Source organism: Amphiprion ocellaris, chromosome 10 (assembly GCF_022539595.1).
Source record: "Amphiprion ocellaris isolate individual 3 ecotype Okinawa chromosome 10, ASM2253959v1, whole genome shotgun sequence".
Lineage (NCBI taxonomy): Eukaryota > Metazoa > Chordata > Actinopteri > Pomacentridae > Amphiprion > Amphiprion ocellaris.
Genome location: NC_072775.1, coordinates 22,195,685 through 22,220,804, shown reverse-complemented (window position 1 = coordinate 22,220,804; position 25,120 = coordinate 22,195,685). Strand labels below are relative to the sequence as shown.

General features: G+C 39.2%; 4 protein-coding genes across 4 annotated transcripts; all 4 read right to left on the bottom strand.

Moving 5' to 3' along the window:
* Positions 1–9,135: 9,135 nt before the first annotated feature.
* On the bottom strand, positions 9,136–12,586 carry LOC111570412 (chemokine XC receptor 1-like). The gene is made up of 2 exons (XM_023273163.3): positions 12,433–12,586; positions 9,136–11,673 (listed from the first exon to the last, which is right to left on the bottom strand). The coding sequence occupies exon 2, from the start codon at positions 11,630–11,632 to the stop codon at positions 10,634–10,636; it is 999 nt and encodes a 332-aa protein (XP_023128931.3). The 5' UTR covers positions 11,633–11,673; positions 12,433–12,586; the 3' UTR covers positions 9,136–10,633.
* A 42-nt stretch (positions 12,587–12,628) lies between these two features.
* On the bottom strand, positions 12,629–13,977 carry LOC129347241 (chemokine XC receptor 1-like). The gene has a single exon (XM_055014084.1). It carries the CDS (start codon positions 13,900–13,902, stop codon positions 12,871–12,873), a length of 1,032 nt encoding a protein of 343 aa, XP_054870059.1. The 5' UTR covers positions 13,903–13,977; the 3' UTR covers positions 12,629–12,870.
* A 7,052-nt stretch (positions 13,978–21,029) lies between these two features.
* LOC111570417 (chemokine XC receptor 1-like) lies at positions 21,030–23,286 on the bottom strand. Its single transcript, XM_023273169.3, has 2 exons — positions 23,141–23,286; positions 21,030–22,404 (listed from the first exon to the last, which is right to left on the bottom strand). The coding sequence occupies exon 2, from the start codon at positions 22,361–22,363 to the stop codon at positions 21,362–21,364; it is 1,002 nt and encodes a 333-aa protein (XP_023128937.1). The 5' UTR covers positions 22,364–22,404; positions 23,141–23,286; the 3' UTR covers positions 21,030–21,361.
* Positions 23,287–23,336: 50 nt separating this feature from the next.
* On the bottom strand, positions 23,337–24,806 carry LOC111570411 (chemokine XC receptor 1-like). The gene is made up of 2 exons (XM_035949484.2): positions 24,780–24,806; positions 23,337–24,620 (listed from the first exon to the last, which is right to left on the bottom strand). Exon 2 carries the CDS (start codon positions 24,608–24,610, stop codon positions 23,579–23,581), a length of 1,032 nt encoding a protein of 343 aa, XP_035805377.2. The 5' UTR covers positions 24,611–24,620; positions 24,780–24,806; the 3' UTR covers positions 23,337–23,578.
* Between the last annotated feature and the right edge of the window lie 314 nt (positions 24,807–25,120).

Genomic DNA, 25,120 nt, shown 5'->3' with positions numbered 1-25,120 from the left:
GATGAGGTAAACGCAGCAGAGACACTGTTCACTGTATGCAGTGAATGCAAAATTAATAAAAAAAAAAATCTCATTCTGAAGTCTTTCCAGAACAGGATGTGTTTGGGAAATAAAATTTGGTACACACGCATCAGCTGGCAAAGAGCATCAACAAACAACAGTGTGCATCAGCAAAATCCAATTAAATCTCTTTAATGAAAGAGAATACTTCTATGCAGTTTAGACATGCAGTCGTGCGTTGAAGGGGGATTTTTGTGGAGGTTATGACTACAACAAATGTCCCAACCTGGCAGGAGACTCATCTTATCGATGTATGATCTCACTGCTGTGGAATATCTTTGAGTTTCTTCTTAGCATTCTGGTCCATTCTGCGCCATCACCAATCTGTCCCATACTGCCTTTCAAGCATTTCCTGTGGGACTCATGCTGTGTTCGCAAGGCCTCCCTCTCTCTCTCTCTCTCTCTCTCTCTCTCTCACACACACACACACACACACACACACACACACACACACGCACACACACACACATGCACATACTGTGGTGACTGCAGAGGGAAGTGAGCTGTCTGCGGAGGGTTGGATTCTTGGTGCCGGTCCAAAAATGTGTCACTCGGGACACGCATGGCCTGCTGGAGGCAGGAATTCTGTCGCTAATGGGCCCCGCAGCCGTCGGCACCACCTGGGGATATGGGAGACGGGATGGATGGATGGGGGAGGATTGAGGAGGTTGGGAGGAGGGTAGGAGGGAGAGAGGAGGGAGTGTATGCGGCACAATGTGTTGGTAACAAACAGGAGTGGGAGATGGACTGACTTATCTATCTATCTATCTATCTATCTATCTATCTATCTATCTATCTATCTATCTATCTATCTATCTATCTATCTATCTATCTTTCCTTCTATCTCTCTGTCTTCACATTATAACACTTTCTTGTTCAGTAAGCTGTAAAAGCAGCTTGAATGTATTTTTTTTTAATCTGCAGCAATAAAAAGAAGAGTTTCCAGATTCTATTAGACATAAACCAAGTTGTTCGTCTTCAGTATGTTCTTTGAACTTGTGGAATTAATGTATTTAGAAGGAAAAGTCAACATTTTTCCCTGCCATGAAAGGCAGCTTATAAAAAATGTGAAGGCATAAACAGGCAGGGCAGGTGTTGACGATGCAAATGAAACGGATGACAGATGGTGAGCCTCGCGATTGCTCACTGTGCAGATAATGGATGGAGGTAATCAAATTCCTCTGAGGCTTTGGGACTTTCTTCAGAACTTTCCCATCAATTGCACCATCAAACGGTACCATCGTCAAATATAGCCCCCCTCTGCCTCAAAAGAAGGGCTACAAAGAAGTTACAAGATTTTATTTTCTCATATACTTGAGCAAGTTTCCAGGCTAATGTGGAAGATACACTTTTCTGTTAATGTTTGTGGAAATGACAGACCGCCGGCAGAAACACAGAAGATCCATATCCCTCCATGGCAAATCCAGGTGTCGTTTTATCTTCATACGTGTCTCTGGCAAAACAGGAGCGTGTGTTTTGTGTGTGTGTGTGTGTGTGTGTGTGTGTGTGTGTGTGTGTGTGTGTGTGTGTGTGTGTGTGTGTGGCCTAGCCGGAGATCAGATGACAAGTTTTAACAAAAACGTGCTGAAGCTACTAAAGAAAAGCTACAATCACATCAGCAGGCCAACAAAGGCAGTCTGCAGGGGAGAGTGCTGTTTCCATCTAAGGGAACCCTGCTTTCATGTTCTGTGATCGGAGCCTTCATAGATTTATTCACTTGAGTTGTGAGAGTTGTTGTCGCTTCAAAAAGGAAGATCATGAAAACGGGGATCTGATCTGTAAATTTCATATTCTCACTGGAGGGGAACAGGCTGTAAATTTCCTCATCAGTGTGGTGACAGCCATTTGATTTTCACAGGGACCAGTTTGAAGGTCAGTTTAATGGTCCATTTGTGTTTTGTATTTGTCTTGCTTCAGTGGAAGCTTCAAAACAAAGAGGGTCAGACAACGCAATAAATGAGTTTTTTTTTTTAATGAGTAAAACATGTCATTAAAAATGCAATAAGTCTTTCACTAAGCCTGAAATCTATTTTATCGCAGAACTTATTCAGCAAAGAATCTATCAAAGCATTTCTGGAGAAAATAATTTGTAAACTTGGCTTCACTGTTATCAGTATGGAAGACAAACAGTGTTGTGTCAGACAAGACTTGAAAATGCCAATTCTGTATCTGAAAAGCATTTTCCTGTCACAACACTGAAGAGCAGCATATTACTGCAACAATTCTCTTTCACACTTCAAGCTATGATAACAGCTTCAAGTGTCACACATATGTCTGCATAAAAAGCGTAGGAGAAAGTATCACAGAGGCGATGGGAGGAAAGTATGCCGAATATCACAAGTTTTTATATGTCAGGTGATGCTGTTTTTTTTCCTCCTCCAAATGTGATAATTACTCCCTCAAAATCTCAGGACAGAGCACTATATTAATTATGCTAAAGGTGCAAAGCCATTTGCCTTGCATTCCTTTTTATGCTGATAGGACAATGTTACTGGTACAGCAGATTTCTGACAGGCTGGTAGGTTACATGCTGAGAAGTGTCTGTTTCTAATGCAGCACCTAAATTAGACGGAGGGGGGGACGAATGATGAGAAGGAGAAACATATTGTTAGAGAAAAATCCTGCGTAGCCTCCGTAAAAAAATAAGTTTTCCTGTTGTTCCCTGCCCGACCAGATCAAGGGCACATAAAGCCAAGTGAGTGTAATTAACTTTTCCGAACTCATTTGGCTAATCTCTCCCTCAGTTACCTTAGCGTGTGTGAAATTCCCAATTAACTATATCCCCACAAAATCGCAAAACAACGCCATGTGAAATTTCTTAATGAATTCCTTTGTCTCTGACTGGCACAGATGAGGCATGAGAAAGGCACATGTACGGCAAGCATATTAGTCAGGCGAGCCCATGTGATGGTGCCCGTTCACGGCTGACGGAGCGTTGGTATCCTCGGGCATGGCTGCCAAGCTGCCAGTCTGTGCCGTCACACCTTGCTGCCTTTAAAGATTGCCCTGCAGAGACGGGGAGGGGGTACGGAGGGCCTCACATTTTTAACAACCCGCAGTCTGGCAACCCGGGAGGGTTTACGACTCAGGATCAGTGCCAAGAACTGCCCACCAGAGAGAAGGGGGTGGGGGGGTGGGGGATGCAAGGAGATATGGGTGTAGAGCACACACACACACACACACACACACACACACACACACACACACACAAAGTCAGGCCTCTATCAGTCACATTCCCACAAGGTGTGTGTGCATGAATATGAACGCTTCCTTATATCAGGGTGTTTGTGTGTGTAAGGAGAGGCAGCTGGGACCAACAGCCTATTGGAGTGTCCATCCAACAAAACTGTATGTCAAATCAATTCATCAAGCTTTCTCTGTGACATGCTAAGGGAAAGAGGAGAGTGTGTGCACATATAATGTAGCCCTAGCGTCACACACACACACACACACACACTCTCTCCCTCTCTCTCTCTCTCTCTCACACACACACACACACTCTTTGCCTTTTCTCAGTAATCCACACAAATGGCAGTGGATGGCAGAATGTAAATGAGCTGGTTATTACACAGCAACGTTCATCAAGCTGAGCTGGAAAGACTTCAATGGCCCTGATGAATATGCATGCAAATTTGTTAATTAAGTTAATTATTCTGCTGAAAATTCATTTGTCTTCCCAAGGACATTTCTGCGATGATTTTAACATGTTTCCACCATTAGTCATGCACGGTGCTATTGAAAATCACTTCTGTTCACCTTTTGGAAAGTTGCAGCCAAAAAGGTGGATAGAGCACCTACAAATGAGGAGGAGGAGGGACAAGGCAGGTAGAGGACAACATATCAGGGGCGTGGAGTGTGGTCGGAGGTAGACGGCAGCTGGTGCAGCCTGAGGATAAGGAAGGGTAAGCCAAAAAGCATGGTCTGTAGGATATTAGCTCAGTGGGTAGAGTCAGTGCCAGGTCTGGAGGTCCAGTTCTCATCAGACCCATCCATGATGAAAATGTTTTCATTCTTGGTAACGCAAAGCACATCGAACTGAGAGGTATGTGACCTGATATGATGCAATCTTGTTGTTTTAGGATGTGAGCAGAAAGAAAACATCTGATTAGAGGTTATACTCTCTGACAGACACTTTATGGGCTAAATGAAAAAATATATTTCCTTTATTAACTTGATAAACAGCCTGTCTGTAATTTCCAACTACATATATTGCATGTTATGTTATGTCATACTTCTTGCAGCTTGTAATCAAAATATATAGATGAAAAATAACAACAAAATTCTCCTGGGAACACAGCTGATACACTGTTAATATAAGATAAATTAAATCTATGTTATGATTGTGTGAACATAGTGTGGTTGTGCAATAACTGTTAGAACCTCATCTTCTTGTATAAAGTCTTCTTTTAAAAAAAAATCATCTTCTGTATGTAATGTACTCTGCAGTTTTGCCCTGTGTGTTTCTAATTTATTCTGTACTGCCTTTATACTTTTTCTTGTTGGAACTGCTGTAACAGTCAACTTTCCCCACTGTGGGATCAATAAAGTTGATCTTATCTTATCTTATCTTATCTTATCTTATCTTATCTTATCTTATCTTATCTTATCTTATCTTATCTTATCTTATCTTATCTTATCTTATCTTATCTTATCTTATCTTATCTTATCTTATCTTATCTTATCTTATCTTATCTTATGTTTTCATCCACAGTTTGACTAACATGTGCCATGTAATGTTATGTGTGATACAGTGTGATGCTAGGATGTGGACAGATATCTAACATTTGATGTTGATATCTAACCTGTAATTTCCTGCTGCATAAATTCCAGGTGTATACCCATATGTTATCTTTCATGAAGCATAATAAATGCATACATGACTAGCAAAATATAGTGATTTTAAAAAATATATACAGCGGAAATAGTTATTTTCTAAACAAGAAAACACTTGATCCTCTATCTTATAAAATCCTAATTTTGTTGACATTTTCATAATTTAAATAGAAGAAAAAACAGGTTTGTCACATGGACATAGTAAGCGCCCTCTGATATGTATCACACCTTCAGATCCATCGCATTAGAATCAGGTGTTTCAGATCAGGTTTCTATGAAGGGATCCTCCTCAGGGAATGAACCTGATTTATTTAAACCTCTGACATCTAGGGTCTGCTGTTCTCTTTGCTATTGAAGTGTATTCTGTCATCATGCCAAGATCTAAAGACTTCCCTAAGGCCTTTTGAATGAAGCCTGTATTTAAAAAAAGATCCCAATTGTTTGAAATAAACCATTCACTGTAAAAAATAAATAAATAAGTAAATAAAAAGTCCTCTACAAGTGGCTTAGTTTTCAAACAACTGCCAGTTTGTCCAGAACTGGGCGCACTGGCAAATTCAGCCCAAGAGCAAACTGTATATTTTAAACAGAAGTCTCTGAGAGCATTTCATCACAGAATCTGCAGGTACGTCTGCAGTAGCACAACTGCACAAATTTAACCTGCATGGTAAGTGTGTGCCAGGAAGAAGCCTTTGCTGTCCAACATGAATGTCAGAGCACAGCTAGAGTTTGTCAGTGAACATATAAGCCCAGAAACCTAGATTTAAATCCTGCCGAAACAGCAGTACGTGCAACAACATCCTGCAATTTAAAAAATAATTCAAAAGACCTAATCCTACCACTCAGTTAAATGCAAAATTGCAAGATAAAACTGTTAATTTGCTAATTAAGATAAAACTTTAAGTTTAAACATTATTTTGATGGGTGGACATACTACTATTGTTAATTGCATCAACTTATAGCTGTGCGTAGGGTTTCTGCACTAATTTGCTTAGAACAAAATTCAAGTTAAGTCATTTGATGAAACTGACATGATACATATGTGGACAATTGTGGGTCCAGGGTTTGCTCAATGGGTTTGAAGTTTGCATGTTCTCCCTGTGCATGTGTGGGTTTTCTCCTGGTTCTCCAGCTTCCTCCCACAGTCCAAAAACATGCTGAGGTTAATTGATAATTCTAAATTATCTGTAGATGTGAATGTGAGTATGACTGTTTGTCTTTCTATGTAGCCCTGTGATAGACTGGTGACCAGTCCAGAGTGTCCCCTGCCTTCACCCTCAGTCAGCTGGGATGGACTCCATCCATTTGCATCCGTACTGAGAATAAAGCAGAGTATAGATAATGGATGGATGCATTTGAATATCCTGTGTTAAATAACATTGAAAAATAGTTTGATTTTGTTTAAGAGCAATAATCTTTAAAACCCATGTTTGTGCTACTAATCATTAAATAAGTGGCAAATGAAACTGCTTTTAATTCGGGAGGAAAAGTTAATTCCCCAAACTCAACGTAGTTTGTTGGCTGAACATAATAGAAATCTGTCTTATAATGATGGATACAAATTGTGTTTGCCTTTAAGCCCAAACATTGTCATTTAGATGGTACAACTGAAGGAATGCTGGGAAGAATGCTAAAAAAAAGGTGGACAATGATGCAAAACACTTTCAAGACCTTATTTCTGCTAAAGGGGGTGATGCTAGCTTCTGAGACTAGGATTTAATTTACATCTATTGATATTTTTGTTTGTAAAAAAAAAACAATTGAAAAAGCTACTTTCTCTTGTACTAGTTTGCTTTATTTGTAAGCACTGTTTTGCTTGCCCAAGTATGTCAAAAAACAAAAAAATGTTAGAGGATGTATACATTTTTCACATTATGGTGAGCACAATTCACCAGATTATAATCTCTTTCTCACCGAGAGTTTATAGATTCTTTATTGTTGAAATTAAATTGTCGTACTTCAGCAGTTAACATAATTTTCACTGTGATCCTCTCTAATAAACTAATTGTTCACATATTCATTTAAAACAGTAGAATTCCTTATTATTCATACATATGTTTCTGCATTTATACATCTGCAGTTTTGGTTTCATACTATGTGAACAAAAACACAACAGCTGATGTGAGGGTAATAATATGTGAAGGTCCTTGTGAAGCGGTTTGCCTTTATTGCAGAGGATATCTGTATCTTCAGTCCTTCTCTGATCATGATAAAATCCTTCGCTATGCCACAAAATAACCACAAAATGAAATGAAATGCTTGTAAACGAGCAGCATTAAAAAATGAAAGTTGCAAAGGGAGAGAAGCTGAAGAAAGTTGAGTAAAGCCAGATGGGAAATTTTCAGCAAGAAACATCAGGACACACTGTTTGATACATCAAATGGCCAGTCTAACAGAGGCAGCTAGGCTTACTCTGAATATCCAGATGCTTGATTTGTTAATTAAGTCTCCATGGTAGCTAATGACTGCGTTTTTCTATCTGACAACAGCAGGTAAGTAGAGCAGGATGACCCTAAAACATAGAGATCTGGTGGTCCGAGATTCACAGTGACAGGTTGCATTTGTTCTTTGCAGTTAATGCTTGAAAACCAACAGCCAAAAAGAAAAGTTTTTCAGCAATAACGGCAAAAGAAAGCAAGGAACTAAGACTTTTTTTGTCAGTTTTTGTCATAGTGTTCATCTCAGTCTTATCTTTTCTGTGGCTGACATGGAGAGTACATCTTACTATAACCAATAACTGGACCCAATCATACTGAAACAAGCAGCATGAAGCCGATACCCACGTCCCCTCTAGTGGACAAATGTAGCATTGCAGTGACAGAATACAAGCTGAGGCTCTGCATGAAGGATGGAAGACGATCAAATGTACATTTTTCAAGAAGGGACTTCAAAACATGTCACACTCCCGAATTCATGATTGCGTGAAGTGTGTGTGTGTGTGTGCATTAATGTGCATGTTAAGTGTGTGATAAACAGTGAATACAATCCTTTAAAAAAAAATTCCCGTGACAAATTTGTTCAGGATTAGGTGCATTAGTGAAATGTCATACATGCCAGTGTATGTCATACAAGGATTAAGTTATTTGTATTTGTTCACTAAAACTGTTGTTTGTGATGATAAAGGCTGACACACTTAATTGATTTCCCTGACAGTCCAGATTAACAAGCAATAAGACTTTATTAGCCAAATGTACAAAGAATACACACACATTTACACGTTTGCAAGGCATCAGTTAAATTCACATATGGTTGGAGTAATTATCGTTATAGATAACTGAAATTAAAGGGGAGATATCAGTGTGAAAAAGGAGGGTGAGTTGCCCCGGAGAAAAGAAGAGCAGGGAGTGAATGTTAGGGCCAGGCAGGGCTAGTTGCAGAGACTACATAAGAAAACAACAACAGCTGTTTCGCTCGTGGCTAAAAACAGGATTGAACAACAACATCATTTGCTCAGAAAAAGATCTGGGAAAAGAGATTGCACTCCCTCACAGATGAGAAATAAGATGCCTTAGATTGTCTTTATGTTGCATCTCTGTGGGTTTGGTTTGAGACCGTATTTCTCTATTTTCTCTGTGGTCTGTGATGTTGTTAAATCTGTTGTTGTCTGTGCATGTTTAAAAGTAAAAAGCAAAATGTTCCCAGTTGCTGATTCTGCACAGCAAGGCAAAATAGGATCTGACAGAGGTTAGGTCACTTCCTTCCCAGACTGAGAAACTGCTGAGAAGTTCAGAAATTGCTGGACAGAGCTCTTAAATTGTTGCATCATGAGGAACCACATGCAAGAAGTGGCATCTCATACTGATTTGAATCTAGTCTGGTCATAGGTCACTGATGTTACAGACTAAATAATGCTTATCATTACTGCACACACAGCTTCACAGCTACAGATAATATTCGACACAAAACGCTCTCCCAGTGCCTGCCAGAGAATATGTGAGCACACCCATGACTGCTCTGCCCTTGACTTGTATCCATTCATCCAAGCGTGCTGGATGGTTTAGTTAATTAAGCTTAATCTAGCCCCAGAGACAGCTATGAGTGCTGTTACAGAGACCCACTGAGCTGTCCCCGGACACTCTTCTCTGGACCCCCTGTGGAGCCATCAGGGCCTCGCTACTCAACCATGTTCGAATACACTGACAGAGCTCTGGAGAAACACATTACATGGAAGAAAGTTAAAACATTTAGACCACAAAAAGGGGAAATGATTCTTGTTATGTTTTAATTACTAAAATAACAAAGCGTACAATTAAAAGCACTTGGGACCGACTCATCTCAATGAATCATATGCAATATGTTGTATATATATAACTGATCCTACTGTGGGGAAGTAATTTGTTTATTCTGTGTCATGTCAGAGGAAGTTGATATGTGACATGAAGAGATGCAGGATTATTAACAGCTATAACTAGAAGACGTAGGAACATTGCAGATGTGAAAACACAGACTAAACCAAATGGGCAGAAATTGAACATCTGACATGTAAATAATGCTCTTTAACATACAGCTTGGAGGTGGAAAAAGATTTAAAGAATGCATTTGTTTCACTTTGTTAGACCTGATCAGTCATTTTCACCACATAAGCAATTCACGAGTGAATGAATGAAAAGTAAGCAACCCGTTTTACTCAAGAAAATTATTTAATTATGACAGGAAATATTAAAACCTTCCCACAAACACTAGTATAAATGTTGTATGTTTGTGCATTAGACAAGTATGCTTGGCATCCAAAACAGTTTGACTTATAATACATTTATAACTTAAATTATCGATCTACTGAGTAAAATATCAAGTGTTATTACAATGATTTAATTACTCAACAAAATAAATATAAATCACACAACTGTAATTCTTCTATTCTATTTTGTATTTGAAAATATAGACATCAAGAAGCTATCATCAGACTCCCATCCATTTTTGTTGCCACCTTGTGGGTTGATTTGTTCAATACAGTCACATTATCACAACAATGTGATCTGAAGTGTAAATTCCAGTGAGAAGAATTAAAGCTAATATGATTCAAGCCATTATTCCTCTTTCTTATAAACTAGTACTGCAACAAGCACCACATATCAGCTCTGTTGCATAATGTAATATTTCACTATGTGTCGGTTTGAGTTACTCCATCCTTTGAATGATTTATTAGTTTTCTTATCAGAACTGATGAAACCATGTGAGTGTCTGTGGCAATGTAAGCTGCAGTTATTAGCATGTCCAGCTAACTAACTGTCTGCCTACAGTAGTCACGAAACAGCTTTAAAAGTCAGAGAAGAATACAATATCTGATCTTACATTGTACTTTATCACACTTGAAACAGTTGGAAGGAGTGGTGTGCACACAGAATGAACCTTCTTTGTTCCCATGCCTTTTCTTGGACCATGAACTGATGATTATTGCTTTTTTTCTTGGGCAGCACACTCAGTTACCATTACTCTGAAATCTAGCAACAGTCTCCAGGTTAGCAAAATTTTGGTGCCTAGCTAAAACAGAATAGTGGGCATTTGTCTACATGCGAAATCGATGACATGCTGTTTAAAAAATACAAACAATGCCAAATTGTAAACTGCCAGACAAAAACTCACATCAACAGTATGCCAATGATTGACAAGGCTTAGAAAACATTCATGATTGGTAACTGTCAGGAGTTACTTTGAATCATGAAGTATGGTTTTGTTAAAGCATGAAAAAAGTTACATATCCTTGTCTTAAAAGTATTTAGACAAATGAAAAGTTTGGTTGTCACTCAGCAGTTTCTTGTTGGGTGATGAATGCCACTGTGTCATTGTTACTCCCATCTCCATCTCTGTTACATGGTCCAGGGAGATGCCTCCTAAACCTTTGGGCTCCAAATATGTAGAACAGAGGATTCAGGCAGCAATAGAAGTGAGCCAGTGGGTAAATAATAAACATGGCATGAAGCAATGCATGCCTAAATTCAGAGTTTTCATAATTGTGCAAGATGAACAGAGTGTCTATAAAGGCTATAAGAGTGTGAGGAGCCAAACAAAGAAAATAACCAACAGTTATCCCTAAAATCAGTTTTGAAGGCTGGTCCTGTCTCGTTATCTTGCGCTGTTTGATAGTTATCCACATGTGGATATAGCAGAATGTGATGATAATGAAAGGAAGGAGGAAGAAAAAGATAATAAGCATGTAGATATCAAAGAAAACCATAAAGAATGATTTAAAAACTACACACACTTCACCAAAACCCACATCTATGACTCGACTATTCACTGAATTCTCGATGCTAGAAACAGCACATGCCAGCCATATCACAATGCTGCACACAAGGACACGACATTTACTGAAGGCCTGTGAAGACAGACGTGAAGCGTGAACCACAGTAATATAACAATGTAAAATCACAGCAGTGAGTATTATCACATAACTGTTCATTCCCAGGATATAAAACCCTCTCACGACTCCACAGGCCCACTCCCCAAACACCCAGCTGTGGAGAGCATTGCTGGCCATGAAGGGCAGGGTCACGGTGAAGCAAAGGTTGGAAACTGTGAGTTGCAGAAGGAAGATGTCACATGTGGTCCTCCAGGCTCGTTCCTTCAGAAGGACCCAGAGCAGGAAGCTGTTTCCTGATAAACTGATGCAGAAGATGAGGGTGCAGCACACAGCAGCATAGACTTGAAATGCTGATTGCTCTTCTTGAGGTTCTACATTGAGTTCACTCTCATTGTGGAGCACGAAGAGGTCATAGTCATAATCACTGCTGACGGCCATTCTTTACTTGTTGAGGTCTTGTGAGAAAAATGGCAACTGATCTAATGAAGAAAGGAAGATATGATGTTCATTTTTAAGAATATTGAATATCAGAACACATTTCACACCTGTTCCAACCCATATGAATTCACTAATAGACAAAAAAGAGATGCTGTAAGTGCATTTTAAAAAATATTCTCAGACTTCCTTTTTGTGTTTTAAGACATATTCTTAAATTTTTTATCAGTGGTCTCAAGTTTGATGACGTTTTGTCATATTTCAGTGCACTTGAATACATTCCTACAAGTATACTGACAAAAAGATGTTTCAAGATATAGTGAAAATCTGGCAGTGTGGCTGCCAGGAAAAATACGTGATAAAATAGTGCAACAGTGTAGTGTTCAAAAACTGTTAAAAAAAAAAAAAAAAAGACAATAATATTTATAATCTTTAAAATAATGATATGGCTAGCTGATTTAAATAAATTCAAAAATAGTGTAATTTTACCCTCAAATACTGTAAAGGAACAAATTCCATTCATAAAAATACAGATTTTTGATGTGGATATGAATTATAGTTTTGACCTGTTTTCCTATTTTTGAGATTTTACTGGTTAATATCAGTATATTTTTTTTTGTTTTGAGAAAATCTGTAAAAACAAACAAACAAACAAACAAACATCAAATTGTTTAATTAAAACCTGTGTTAAAAAAACTCAAGTAAACTTTACATTTTCTCCTATTTATAATAAACAAAATGAACTAAACCCATGAATGAATGTGCTGTGACATAACTGCAAACAGATCAAAGAGAGATCTTACCTCTGGCTTGTTCTCAGTGTCGCTGGTGGAGCCGCTCGCTGTTTCTCTCACTGGTTGTGTCGTTTGTGTCCTTTTAACTGGACAATGTTAGTTTCAGTGACCCCACAGAAAAGTCCTGTCACAGCAGAATCTAAACTCCACCCTGTCATGACAGGCCACAAGATTTTGTTGGAAAAGAGAAATGAAAACAGCAATACCAGGTTTCAGCATTTTAATTTATCACAGTGCTAACACAGCAAGTTAAAGTGCTGCAGTGAAAAGCATTCATTATACATACTGACATGCATTCGTTTTTGTTGTCCCAAACATCAAATAAAATACAAAAATTGACCCATGAATATTTTAAGAAAATAAGCAACCATATGCAAAATTAAATAAATACAGTGTAACATAAAAGCATTTCCAGACTGATTGGGTGTTTTTATCAAGAATGACTGATTACTTGTTGGGAGTTTCCATCATGACAACAGAGTTTTGTGCTGTAAAAGCTACAGACTGACCAACAGAGGTGTTCTGGCCTGTGCTTCTCATGTTGCTCTTCCTCCAAATATTGCCACAGTGCAAAAGGTGCAACAAATGTTTTCGCAACTTTTGTGAGAGCATGTACAGCAGAGGATTCATGCAGCAGTGTGAGAAGGCAAGTATACGACAAATATGATATGCAATACCCAGTCGTTGCTCCGCCTCACAGTCTGTGGGTTTGTACGAAGTCATGATGAGAAGCACAATGTTATAAGGTCCCCAGCAGATGAAGAAGGCTGCAACAATGCACAACACCACAACTACAGTCCTGTGTCTTCTTCTGATTGAAGCCTGCAAAACTGTTTTGAGGATAGCAGAATAGCAGAAAACAATGATGGCAAAAGGGAGAAAGAAAAGCAGTGACACTTGGAGGTAATATCCCAGCTCAACATTTAGTCCATTAGTAGAAGTCTCACAATAGAATTTTTCCTCCCAGTCGTCTACCTTCATTTTCATAGCATCAGGGAGGGATGCAGCAACACTGATGACCCAGGCAGCTGCACAGACACCAACTACACCCCTCTTCCTCCAGACATGGTTGCTCGGCCAACTGTGCAGCACCACAGTTATGAAACGATCCACAGTTATTGCAGTCAGTAGAATGACGCTGCTGTACAAACCAACAAAGTGTGCTGCAGTGATGAATTTGCAGAGAAAATCTCCAAAAACCCAGTGGTGAAGGTGATCGGTGGCCCAGAATGGAAGTGTGACAGTGAAGACCAGATCAGAGCAGGCCAGGTTCAGGACAAATATATTTGTGACATTTTTCAGGTCCTCGTAGACGACCAGAACACACAAGAGGAGACTATTGCCTATGACACTTATGATGAAGATCAAGATGAAGAGGGCACCGCTGATAACTGAAAAGTCAGATATTTCAGAACAAAAATACACAATATAATCACTGCCGTCTGCTCCAGAATCAGGCGTTGTGGAGCCGTTTGCCATTGCAGATTTTCTAGGAAAAACAAACAGGAAACCTTCAAAATGTAATGAAGACTGAGCAGATTTCTGAAACTTTTCTTTCAAAAATTAACTTCATGTGGAATCATGACAAAAAGAGAGTCACCACTAAATATAGAGAACAAGTACAGAGTCAAAGCACTGAGCAACTTACCCTGAACATCAGCTGTCTTGCGTTGAATGGCACTGTGCAGGAAAGGTTGTGACATAAAAGAGCAAATTAACAGTTCCCCTTTTTGTTTCATGATAAGTCAGAGATGTCACATCAAAACTTTGTAAACCTATTTTCTACAACTAAAAGGGAACTGAAACTAAGTTAAAAATAATAATTCAAAAAATCTATTTTTTTTTTTTGCCACAGTTGTGTACAAAATGAATAGGCTAATATTAGACGCAAATATACTTTAACACAGCAGGTGTCACATGTACACCTTTTTGGGAAAACAGTAATGAGGCTACGCTAATCAAAACAGACAGAACTAGAAATAAGTAGTTTTTTTTTTATTGAAAAGCATGAGAATAATGCTGATGGTATTCAAATGTGACGATATAAAATAACTACATGAATTAAAATCTTCATCAACGTCTGTAGAAGACAAACCTAAAATAACAGATTCAGATTCAGAGGTGATTCCAAGAAAGCAGCGAAATATTATGCAGTCAGTCAAATTGAATGTCCCACAAGTATGCTATCTGTAATAGAACATACAGCAAAATAAGAAGATTAACATGCTTTTGAAATAACATGCATGCTATAATAACAAAACTACAGGGCTCTTTAACAATGGCACAGTTTGTTGGAAAGTCAATACCAACACTTCAGTATAGGATAAAAACTGGATGAAACAGTATATGTTACAAATCACTGTTGTCAAAGTATTTCAATTACACTTAGATCACAGATAACATAAGCTAAGATCATATATTCTTTCTAGATAGTATGACTGACATTGAAAACAGTTAAATTGTTAAACATCAGGTTTTGTTACTATGACATCAAATCACAAGACTTTAATGATTGAACAAAATGACCATAAATCACATAATTGTAATTCTTTTGTATTTGAAAATAAAATGACATCAAGAAACTATCATCAGACTCCCATTCATTTTTGTTGCCACCTTGTGGGTTGATTTGTTCAATACAGCCACATTATCACAACAATGTTATCTGAAGTGTGAATTCCAGTGAGAAGAATTACAACTAAGATTGATTTGCTATAATTAGCGCTTGAGCTGTTTTTCTTCAGCATTAGAGACAAAGTTGCTTTTGAATTGTTCTAATTGATTCAAGCTGTTGTTCCTCTTTCTTTATCAGTGCTGCAACAAGCACCAAATATCAGCTCTGTTGCATCCGGAGTAATATTTCGCAATGCGTCGGTTTGAGTAGATTTGATCGAAACAATGATGCAAGAGTAGATCCCTCCCATGAATGTTTTATTGGTTTTCTTATGAGAATTGACGAAACCATGTGAGTGTCTGTGGCAATGTAAGCTGCAGTTATTAGTATGTCCAGCTAATTAACTGTCTGCCTACATTAGTCACCTGAACAGCTTTAAAAGTCAGAGAAGAATACAATATCCGATCTTACATTGTACTTTATCACACTTAAAATACTAGGAAAGAGTAGTCTGCACACAGAATGAACCTTCTTTATTTCCATGTCTTTTCATGGACCGGAAACTTGTGACTTTTAATTTTTTTTGGCAACACATTCAATTAGCATTACTCTGAAATCTAGCAACAGTCTCCTGGTTAGCAAAAATAATGGTGTCTGGATTGAACAGAATCGCAGGCATTTGTCTCCCTGTGAAATCAATGACACGCGGTTTCAAAAATTACTAACACTATTTGCTCTTGCACTCAAGCCCTTAGCTGAGGTTATTAGGTCACAACAAGATGTGCATGGGGTGATGATTGGAGGTAAAGTCCATAAAATTGCTCTCTATGCAGATGACATTTTGCTGTTCTTAACAAAACCCAACATATCAATACCATGCTACCCTGTCCACTATTCATGAGTTTGGCTCTTTATCAGGCTATAGAATAAATTTTGATAAATCCCAAGCTATGCCACTAGGTAGCTCTTCTGTCCAAAATTTGCCCCCCCAGCTGTCCCCTGAAATGTTCCCCAAATGGCTTCACCTACCTTGGGATTAATGTTTCCCCAAACCTGGCATAACTATGGAAGCTTAATTTCTCTCCAGTTCTTAATAATATAAAGAGGGATTTAGAGAGGTGGCATGATCTTCCCCTATCCTATCCCGAGAGGGGAAATGCAGCTACAGGAAGAAGATGGAGGATCAGCTGCTGCAGAATAATGTCAGCGGGGTCTGGAGGGGCCTGAAAACCATCTCTGGCCACAAAGACACCCCTGACCTGAAAAGGAACCAGGAGTGGGTGAATGACCGGAACATCTTTTTTAACAGGTTTGAACAGCTGGCCACCCCTCCCCTGTCCCAGTCCACCCTACAGCAGCCACCACTGCATCTGTCTGCACCCTCTGCTGACTGCACCACCCCTGCTGCATCCCATCTCCTTACTGCTCCACCACAGTTCTCCTACCATGACACCTCCCTTCCCCCACAGGGCCCCACACTCAACCAGCACACAGCCCTCTGCCCCAACCTGTCTCTATCGACATCCCAGTTGAAGAGGAAACTGAGCAGGCTGAAAATCAGGAAGGCTAGGGGTCCAGATGGCATCAGCTCCAGGCTCCTCATATCCTGTGCAGATCAGCTGAGCAGGGTTGTGGAGCATGTCTTCAACTTGAGCCTGAAGCTGGGGAGAGTACCACAGCTGTGGAAGACATCCTGCGTGGTACCGGTGCCGAAGATCTCGCACCCCAAGGACCTCAACCACTACAGGCTGGTGGCACTAACATCCCACCTGATGAAGACCCTGGAGAGGTTGGTCCTCAATGCTCATCAATGGACCCACTGCAATTCACCGACCACGCTGGCATCAGGGTTGATGATGCAGTGATCTACCTCCCACACAGATGCCTCTCTCACCTGGAGAAGATGAAGAGCACTGTGAGAATCATGTTATATGATTTCTCCAGTGTCTTCAACACTGTCAAGCCTGCGCTTCTGGGGGGACAAACTGGAGCAGAAAGGAGTGGACTCCCAAGTCACAATGCAGCTGCTGGATTACCTGACCAACCGGCCAGAGTTTGTGAGGGCAGGGGACTGTGTGTCCGACACTGTGGTCTGCAGTATGGGGGCCTCACAGGGGAATGTCTTTGCCCCCTTTCTTTTCACCCTCTACACTGCAGATTTCTCCCATCACACTACAAACTGCCATCTTCAGAAATTCTCTAACGACTCCACCATCCTTGGCCTCATCACGGATGGAAAGAGGAGTACAGAGAACTTAACCGGGACTTTGTGGACTGGTGCCTGCTGAAAACCAAGGAACTGGTGGCGGATTTTAGCAGGAACAGACATGCTTTTCCTTCACCAGTGAACATCCAGGGAACAGACATTGAGATTGTGGACTCTTACAGGTACCTGGGTGTTCACTTAAACAATAAACTGGACTGGACTACTAACACCAACGCACTCTATAAGAAAGGTCAGAACAGACTCCACCTACTCAGAAAACTGAGGTCCTTCGGGGTGCAGGGAGCACTTCTGAAGACCTTTTATGATTCTGTGGTGGCATCAGCCATCATGTATGGAGTGGTCTGCTGGAGCAGCAGCATCACAGCTGCAGACAGGAAGAGACTAAACAAACTGGTAAAGAAAGACAGCTCTGTCCTGGGCTGCCCCCTTGATCCTGTGGAGGTGGTGGGAGACAGGAGGATGATGACAAAACTGTTATCTATCGTGGAGGACACCTCCTACCTCCTGCAGGAAACAGTAACATGACTGGGAAGCTCCTTCAGTGACAGACTGCTTCACCCGCAGTGTCTAAAGGAGAGATACTGCAGGTCCTTCCTTCCTGCTGCAGTCAGACTGTACAATCAAGCCTGCTCCCAGTAGTTCAGTTCACCCACTTACAAACTGTGCAATAAAAATGTAAAGAATGACGCTGTGAAATTTCGCTGTAAATATGTGTTTTTCTTCTAGAAGGAGAATGTATCTGTATCTATGCACTGTGTGCATTGTGTGCTTCTCTTTTTATTCAAACTGTCTATCTATCTATGTCTATCTATCTATCTATCTATCTATCTATCTATCTATCTATCTATCTATCTATCTATCTATCTATCTATCTATCTATCTATCTATCTATCTATCTATCTATCTATCTATCTATCTATCTAACTATCTATCTATCTATCTATCTATCTATCTATCATAGCATGTATAAGTCTAATAAAAATGAACATTTTTCCACAGCTTTTATATCCTCTTCAAATGTTGCCTCTATCCAAAAAACTTACAGCTGATATAGAAAGGCATTCTCTAGATTCATTTGGCATGGCAAGAGACCACAACAGAAGATAAAAATTCTGCAGCTGCCTGCTGACAGAGGTGGCCTAGCTCTACCAAATATCTATTATTACAACTGGGCTTGTGATGAGGAAACTTAGTCCCAAATCATGGGCCAAAGTCAAAGACTTGTCCATGTTGAAATGTTAAAGATCTTCAAAAAATCACCAGGAGGAGTCAGCATTTGAGGGCCGCAAGATTTATTCATCCACAAAACCCCCCCAGAGCATTCCTTATAGGCGATTTACACCCCCAAGAAAAACCAGAGACACTGAGCTGTACATCGTCTTTTATGCAGTGAGAGTTGGTCATTTTTTCCACGCCTATAGGGTGCATTATTGAAATGACAGTTCTGACACAATTCTACTTTTCTAAATCTATTGGTCAAATCAAGACAAATAATCAATTTAGTTTTGGCAGCATTTAAAACAAGTTTTAGCTCAATGAGCTGACATTCCACAAGGTTAAAAGCAATCTGTAATTTGTCAAGGGCCTCAACAAGGGTAGAGCCACAGCAGTATATTACTGTATCATCAGCAAAAAATGAAGTTTGGCATTATGGACACATCTGCCCAAAGTGTTCACATAAATAACAAACAGAAGTGGGCCCAGAACTGAGTCCTAGAGCATGCCAGTTTAAACATTTAGCAATCTAGATGAGTTACCTTCAAAATAAACAAATTGTTTCCTGTCAGATAGATAATTATCAAACCAGCCAACAGCCTGCTCAGGCAAACCAATAACAAGCAACTGCTGATTCAAAATGGAGTGGTCCGCTGTGTCAAACGTCTTAGAAAGGTCAACAGAGAGGGCTGTACAGATTTTTTTTTGTCATCCAGCAAGTCTATTACATCACTGGTGAATCTGAGGGAGGCCGTGATAGTGCTGTGTTGTTTTCTGAAGCTGGATTGATATGGGGAGAGAATATTGTTTGTATGGAGGAAAATCTTCGACTGATCTTTAACTAGACCTTCGAGGACTTTTGACAGAATGGACAAATGAACATGCCCATCAGATTATCATTAGGTCATATTTTACAGAGAGCATGCTCAGACATGTTCAAACTTTTGCTTCACATCTTACCCTTTTTATTTTATGATAGGTTTCATGCATATTATACCTTTATGTATTGTTTTGTTTCTGATATATTTTAAAAGTTAGAATACCTTAAGTTTACACCATGATGTTTTGAGTACTGTCATATATTATTTTCTAAAAAGCATGCGATTTGTCTTTACACCAAAAATACGTTTTACTTTATGATCTTCCAGCTGTGTGAGTATCCTCCACAGACACACATACACACACGCACACGCACACGCACACACACACAATACCATCAAAACATCAGTGATTTCTAGAACCTCTATTATTATGTGGTTCATACACGTCTTAACTCTATTCTTCAGTTTTAATTGCATTTGCCATGATTAAATCATGGCAACTCACTTCTGACCCCCCACTTATAAGACACCAGGATTTTACTCCAGGTCTCGTCCCCAACATTTTTGACCATGGTACAGCAAGGGGAGCAAGAGTAGTTGGAGACTTGTATACAGAAAATGTACTCATGACATTGCAACAATGCAACTACAACCAAAATTTTGCATCCCAGTTAAACACTTATATGGTTTTCTCCAAATCTGCCATTTTGTTGGCTCTAGAAATTTCTCTCCCTCTGGTTTGGTCTTGTATAAAGATAGATAGATAAAGAAATACCTTGTTGACCGTATGCTCTCTTAGCCCAGGTGATGCCAGAGATGTTGCACAGAAATGGGAGGGGAACCTTGATGCAGTTTATATTGAGGATGACTGGCAGGAAGTCATTAAGGTAATTAGAAGAACCTTCACATGTAGTAGACTCAGAGAGACAGTATAAAATACTACATCGCTGACATATAACTTCTTATATATTGAATAAGATGGATTGCCAGACCTCTCCCCTATGTAATAAATGTGGAAGCGAGGTAAGAATCTGTTTTTGCTATTTCTGGCAATGCAAACTGATCAAATTTTTCTGGGGTGCAATTTCTAAAGAACTTAGTGGCGTTTTCCAGGTCAGCATCAGGAGTGACCCAGGCTTGTTCATTCTTGGCCTTCCATCAAAATCGGTTGCTTTGACTCGACCACATTTTAAACTGTGTGAGAAACTGTTGTTATTGGCTAGAAAATGCATCTTGATAAATTGAGTAAGGAAAAAATACCAACTGCTACAGTGGTATAGAGGGTTATTTAGGGTCCTCCTTCATGAAAGGATTAATGCAGTTTTGAGGGGTAATGAGAGGTATTTCATAGACATGTGGTCTCCTGTGCTCAGTTATTTACCAAGAGAACTGACTCAGCATGTCATGAGGAGACAGAATGACATAAAGTGGCTAAATTCGCTGGGAGCTAACCAATAAGCAACCCCCTCCTCTATTATTGTGTGCTCGATTATCAACAGATTCTCTTTTGTTATCAGGTCTTAAATTTGACTGTCAATGATCTGATCATTATGATAATATGTATGACATCAGATTGTGGTGATGAGGGGATTGGCAGCTGGACTTCACTTTGTCTTAAACGTATGACATGGTATGGTGGCAGTATTTTTTTTTTATACATTTACTCATTTATTTTCCCTTTCTTTTCAGTTGTCAGTTAATTTAAATAATTGACTGAATGTACCCTTAGTTTGTTTTCTTTAATATTTTCTTTATTTCTTCTTGTTTTAAATGTGCAGTGTGATACAACGGCATGATGTACACTTTCATGTTCTTCTGTCTGTTTGTGAAAAACAAAAAACAACAAAACTCTGTTTAAAAAATACAAACAATGTCAAACTGTAAACTGTCAGACAAAAATTCACATCAACAGCATGACAATGATTGACAAGGCTTAGAAAACATTCATGATTGGCAACTTTTAGGAGTTACTTTGAATATTGAAGTATGGTTTTGTTAAAGCATGAAAAAAATTACATACCCTTGTCTTAAAAGTATTTAGACAAATGAAAAATTTGGTTGTCACTCAGCAGTTTCTCGTACAGTGATGAATGCCACTGTGTCATTGTTACTCCCATCTCCATCTCTGTTACATGGTCCAGGGAGATGCCTCCTAAACCTTTGGGCTCCAAATATGTAGAACAGAGGATTCAGGCAGCAATAGAAGTGAGCCAGTGGGTAAATAATAAACATGGCATGATGCCATCCATGCATCAGTTCAAGTCTGGATTCAAAAATGTCCATGAAGGATAGGACATACAGAAAGGCTACTATAGTGTGAGGAGCCAGACAAAGAAAACAACCAACAGTTATCCCTAAAATCAGTTTTGAAGGCTGGTCCTGTCTCGTTATCTTGCGCTGTTTGATAGTTATCCACACGTGGATATAGCAGAATGTGATGATAATGAAAGGAAGGAGGAAGAAAAAGGTCATATCCAAGCAGATGTGAACAGTCATCATATATGCTGACTCTACACCTGTACACACTTCACCAAAACCCACATCTATGACTCGACTATTCACTGAATTCTCGATGCTAGAAACAGCACATGCCAGCCATATCACAATGCTGCACACAAGGACACGACGTTTACTGAAGGCCTGTGAAGACAGACGTGAAGCGTGAACCACAGTAATATAACAATGTAAAATCACAGCAGTGAGTATTATCACATAACTGTTCATTCCCAGGATATAAAACCCTCTCACGACTCCACAGGCCCACTCCCCAAACACCCAGTTGTGGAGAGCATTGCTGGCCATGAAGGGCAGGGTCACGGTGAAGCAAAGGTTGGAAACTGTGAGTTGCAGAAGGAAGATGTCACATGTGGTCCTCCAGGCTCGTTCCTTCAGAAGGACCCAGAGCAGGAAGCTGTTTCCAGATAAACTGATGCAGAAGATGAGGGTGCAGCACACAGCAGCATAGACTTGAAATGCTGATTGCTCTTCTTGAGGTTCTACATTGAGTTCACTCTCATTGTGGAGCACGAAGAGGTCATAGTCATAATCACTGCTGACGGCCATTCTTTACTTGTTGAGGTCTTGTGAGAAAAATGGCAACTGATCTAATGAAGAAAGGAAGATATGATGTTCATTTTTAAGAATATTGAATATCAGAACACATTTCACACCTGTTCCAACCCATATGAATTCGCAGACAAAAAAGAGATGCTGTAAATCCATTTTAAAAAAATATTCTCAGATTTTCTTTTTGTGTTTTAAGTCAGATTCATATTTTTTTATTCAGTGGTCTCAAGTTTGATGACATGTTCTCATATTTCAATGCACTTTAATACATTCCTACAAGTACACCGTGAAAAAGATGTTTCAATATATAGTGAAAATCTGGCAGCGTGGCTGCCAGGAAAAATACATGGCAAAATGGCGCAACAGTGTAGTGTTCAAAATGTGTAAAAAAAAAAAAAAAAAAAAAAAGATAAATGACAATAGCATCAAATATCTTTTCAATAATAATATGGCTAGCTGATTTAAATAAATTTTAAAAAATAGTGTAATTTTAAAAATACAGATTTTTGATGTGGACATTATTTACACTTTTGACCTGTTTTCCTGTTTTGGGGATTTTGCTGGTTACTATCAGTAATTTTTTATATTATTTTATTTATTTATTTTGGAAATAAATTTTAAAAAACAACATCAAATCATTTAAATAATTAAAACTTGTGTAAAAAAACTCAAGTAAACTTTACATTTTCTCCTATTTATAATAAACAAAATGAATTAAACCCATGAATAAATGTGCTGTGACATAACTGCAAACAGATCAAAGAGAGATCTTACCTCTGGCTTGTTCTCAGTGTCGCTGGTGGAGCCGCTCGCTGTTTCTCTCACTGGTTGTGTCATTTGTGTCCTTTTAACTGGACAATGTTAGTTTCAGTGACCCCACAGAAAAGTCCTGTCACAGCAGAATCTAAACTCCACCCTGTCATGACAGGCCACAAGATTTTGTTGGAAAAGAGAAATGAAAACAGCAATACCAGATTTCAGCATTTTAATTCATCACAGTGCTAACACAGCAAGTTAAAGTGCTGCAGTGAAAAGCATTCATTATACATACTGACATGCATTCGTTTTTGTTGTCCCAAACATCAAATAAAATACAAAAAATGACCCATGAATATTTTAAGAAAATAATCAACCATATGCAAAATTAAATAAATACAGTGTAACATAAAAACATTTCCAGACTGATTGGGTGTTTTTATCAAGAATGACTGATTACTTGTTGGGAGTTTCCATCATGACAACAGAGTTTTGTGCTGTAAAAGCTACAGACTGACCAACAGAGGTGTTCTGGCCTGTGCATTTCATGTTGCTCTTCCTCCAAATATTGCCACAGTGCAAAAGGTGCAACAAATGTTTTCGCAACTTTTGTGAGAGCATGTAGAGCAGAGGATTCATGCAGCAGTGTGAGAAGGCAAGTATACGACAAATATGATATGCAATACCCAGTCGTTGCTCCGCCTCACAGTCTGTGGGTTTGTACGAAGTCATGATGAGAAGCACAATGTTATAAGGTCCCCAGCAGATGATGAAGGCTGCAACAATGCACAACACCACAACTACAGTCCTGTGTCTTCTTCTGTTTGAAGCCTGTAAAACTGTTTTGAGGATAGCAGAATAGCAGAAAACAATGATGGTGTATGGGAGAAAGAAAAGCAGTGACACTTGGAGGTAATATCCCAGCTCAACATTTAGTCCATTAGTAGAAGTCTCACAATAGAATTTTTCCTCCCAGTCGTCTACCTTCATTTTCATAGCATCAGGGAGGGATGCAGCAACACTGATGACCCAGGCAGCTGCACAGGCACCAACTACACCCCTCTTCCTCCAGACATGGTTGCTCGGCCAACTGTGCAGCACCACAGTTATGAAACAATCCACAGTTATTGCAGTCAGTAGAATGACGCTGCTGTACAAACCAACAAAGTGTGCTGCAGTGATGAATTTGCAGAGAACGTCTCCAAAAACCCAGTGGTGAAGGTGATCGGTGGCCCAGAATGGAAGTGTGACAGTGAAGACCAGATCAGAGCAGGCCAGGTTCAGGACAAATATATTTGTGACATTTTTCAGGTCCTCGTAGACGACCAGAACACACAAGAGGAGACTATTGCCTATGACACTGATGATGAAGATCAAGATGAAGAGGGCACCGCTGATAACTGAAAAGTCAAATATTTCAGAACAAAAATACACAATATAATCACTGCCGTCTGCTCCAGAATCAGGCGTTGTGGAGCCGTTTGCCATTGCAGATTTTCTAGGAAAAACAAACAGGAAACCTTCAAAATGTAATGAAGACTGAGCAGATTTCTGAAACCTTTGCTTTAAAAATTAACTTCATGTGGAATCATGACAAAAAGAGAGTCACCACTAAATATAGAGAACAAGTACAGAGTCAAAGCACTGAGCAACTTACCCTGAACATCAGCTGGCAAGTCTTGCGTTGAATGCCACTGTGCAGGAAAGGTTGCGATATAAAAGAGCAAACTTACAGTTCCTCTTTTAGTTTCATGATAAGTCAGAGATGTCACATCAAAACTTTTTAAACCTATTTTCCACAACTAAAAGGAAACAAACTAAGTTAAAAGTAATAATTCAATCAATCTAAATATTTTTTTCCACAGTTGTTGTGGACAAAATGAATAGGCTCCTATTAGACATGAATATACTTCAAGGGGCAAACAGTAATGAGGCTACACTAATCCAAACAGAAAGAACTTGAAAAAAATCATTTTTATTTTATTGAAACGCATGAGA

Excerpts from the sequence above, each read along its gene's own strand:
- LOC111570417 (XM_023273169.3), bottom strand. The coding sequence starts at position 22,363 with ATGGCCGTCAGCAGTGATTATGACTATGACCTCTTCGTGCTCCACAAT.
- LOC111570411 (XM_035949484.2), bottom strand. The coding sequence starts at position 24,610 with ATGGCAAACGGCTCCACAACGCCTGATTCTGGAGCAGACGGCAGTGAT.
- LOC111570412 (XM_023273163.3), bottom strand. The coding sequence starts at position 11,632 with ATGGCCGTCAGCAGTGATTATGACTATGACCTCTTCGTGCTCCACAAT.
- LOC129347241 (XM_055014084.1), bottom strand. The coding sequence starts at position 13,902 with ATGGCAAACGGCTCCACAACGCCTGATTCTGGAGCAGACGGCAGTGAT.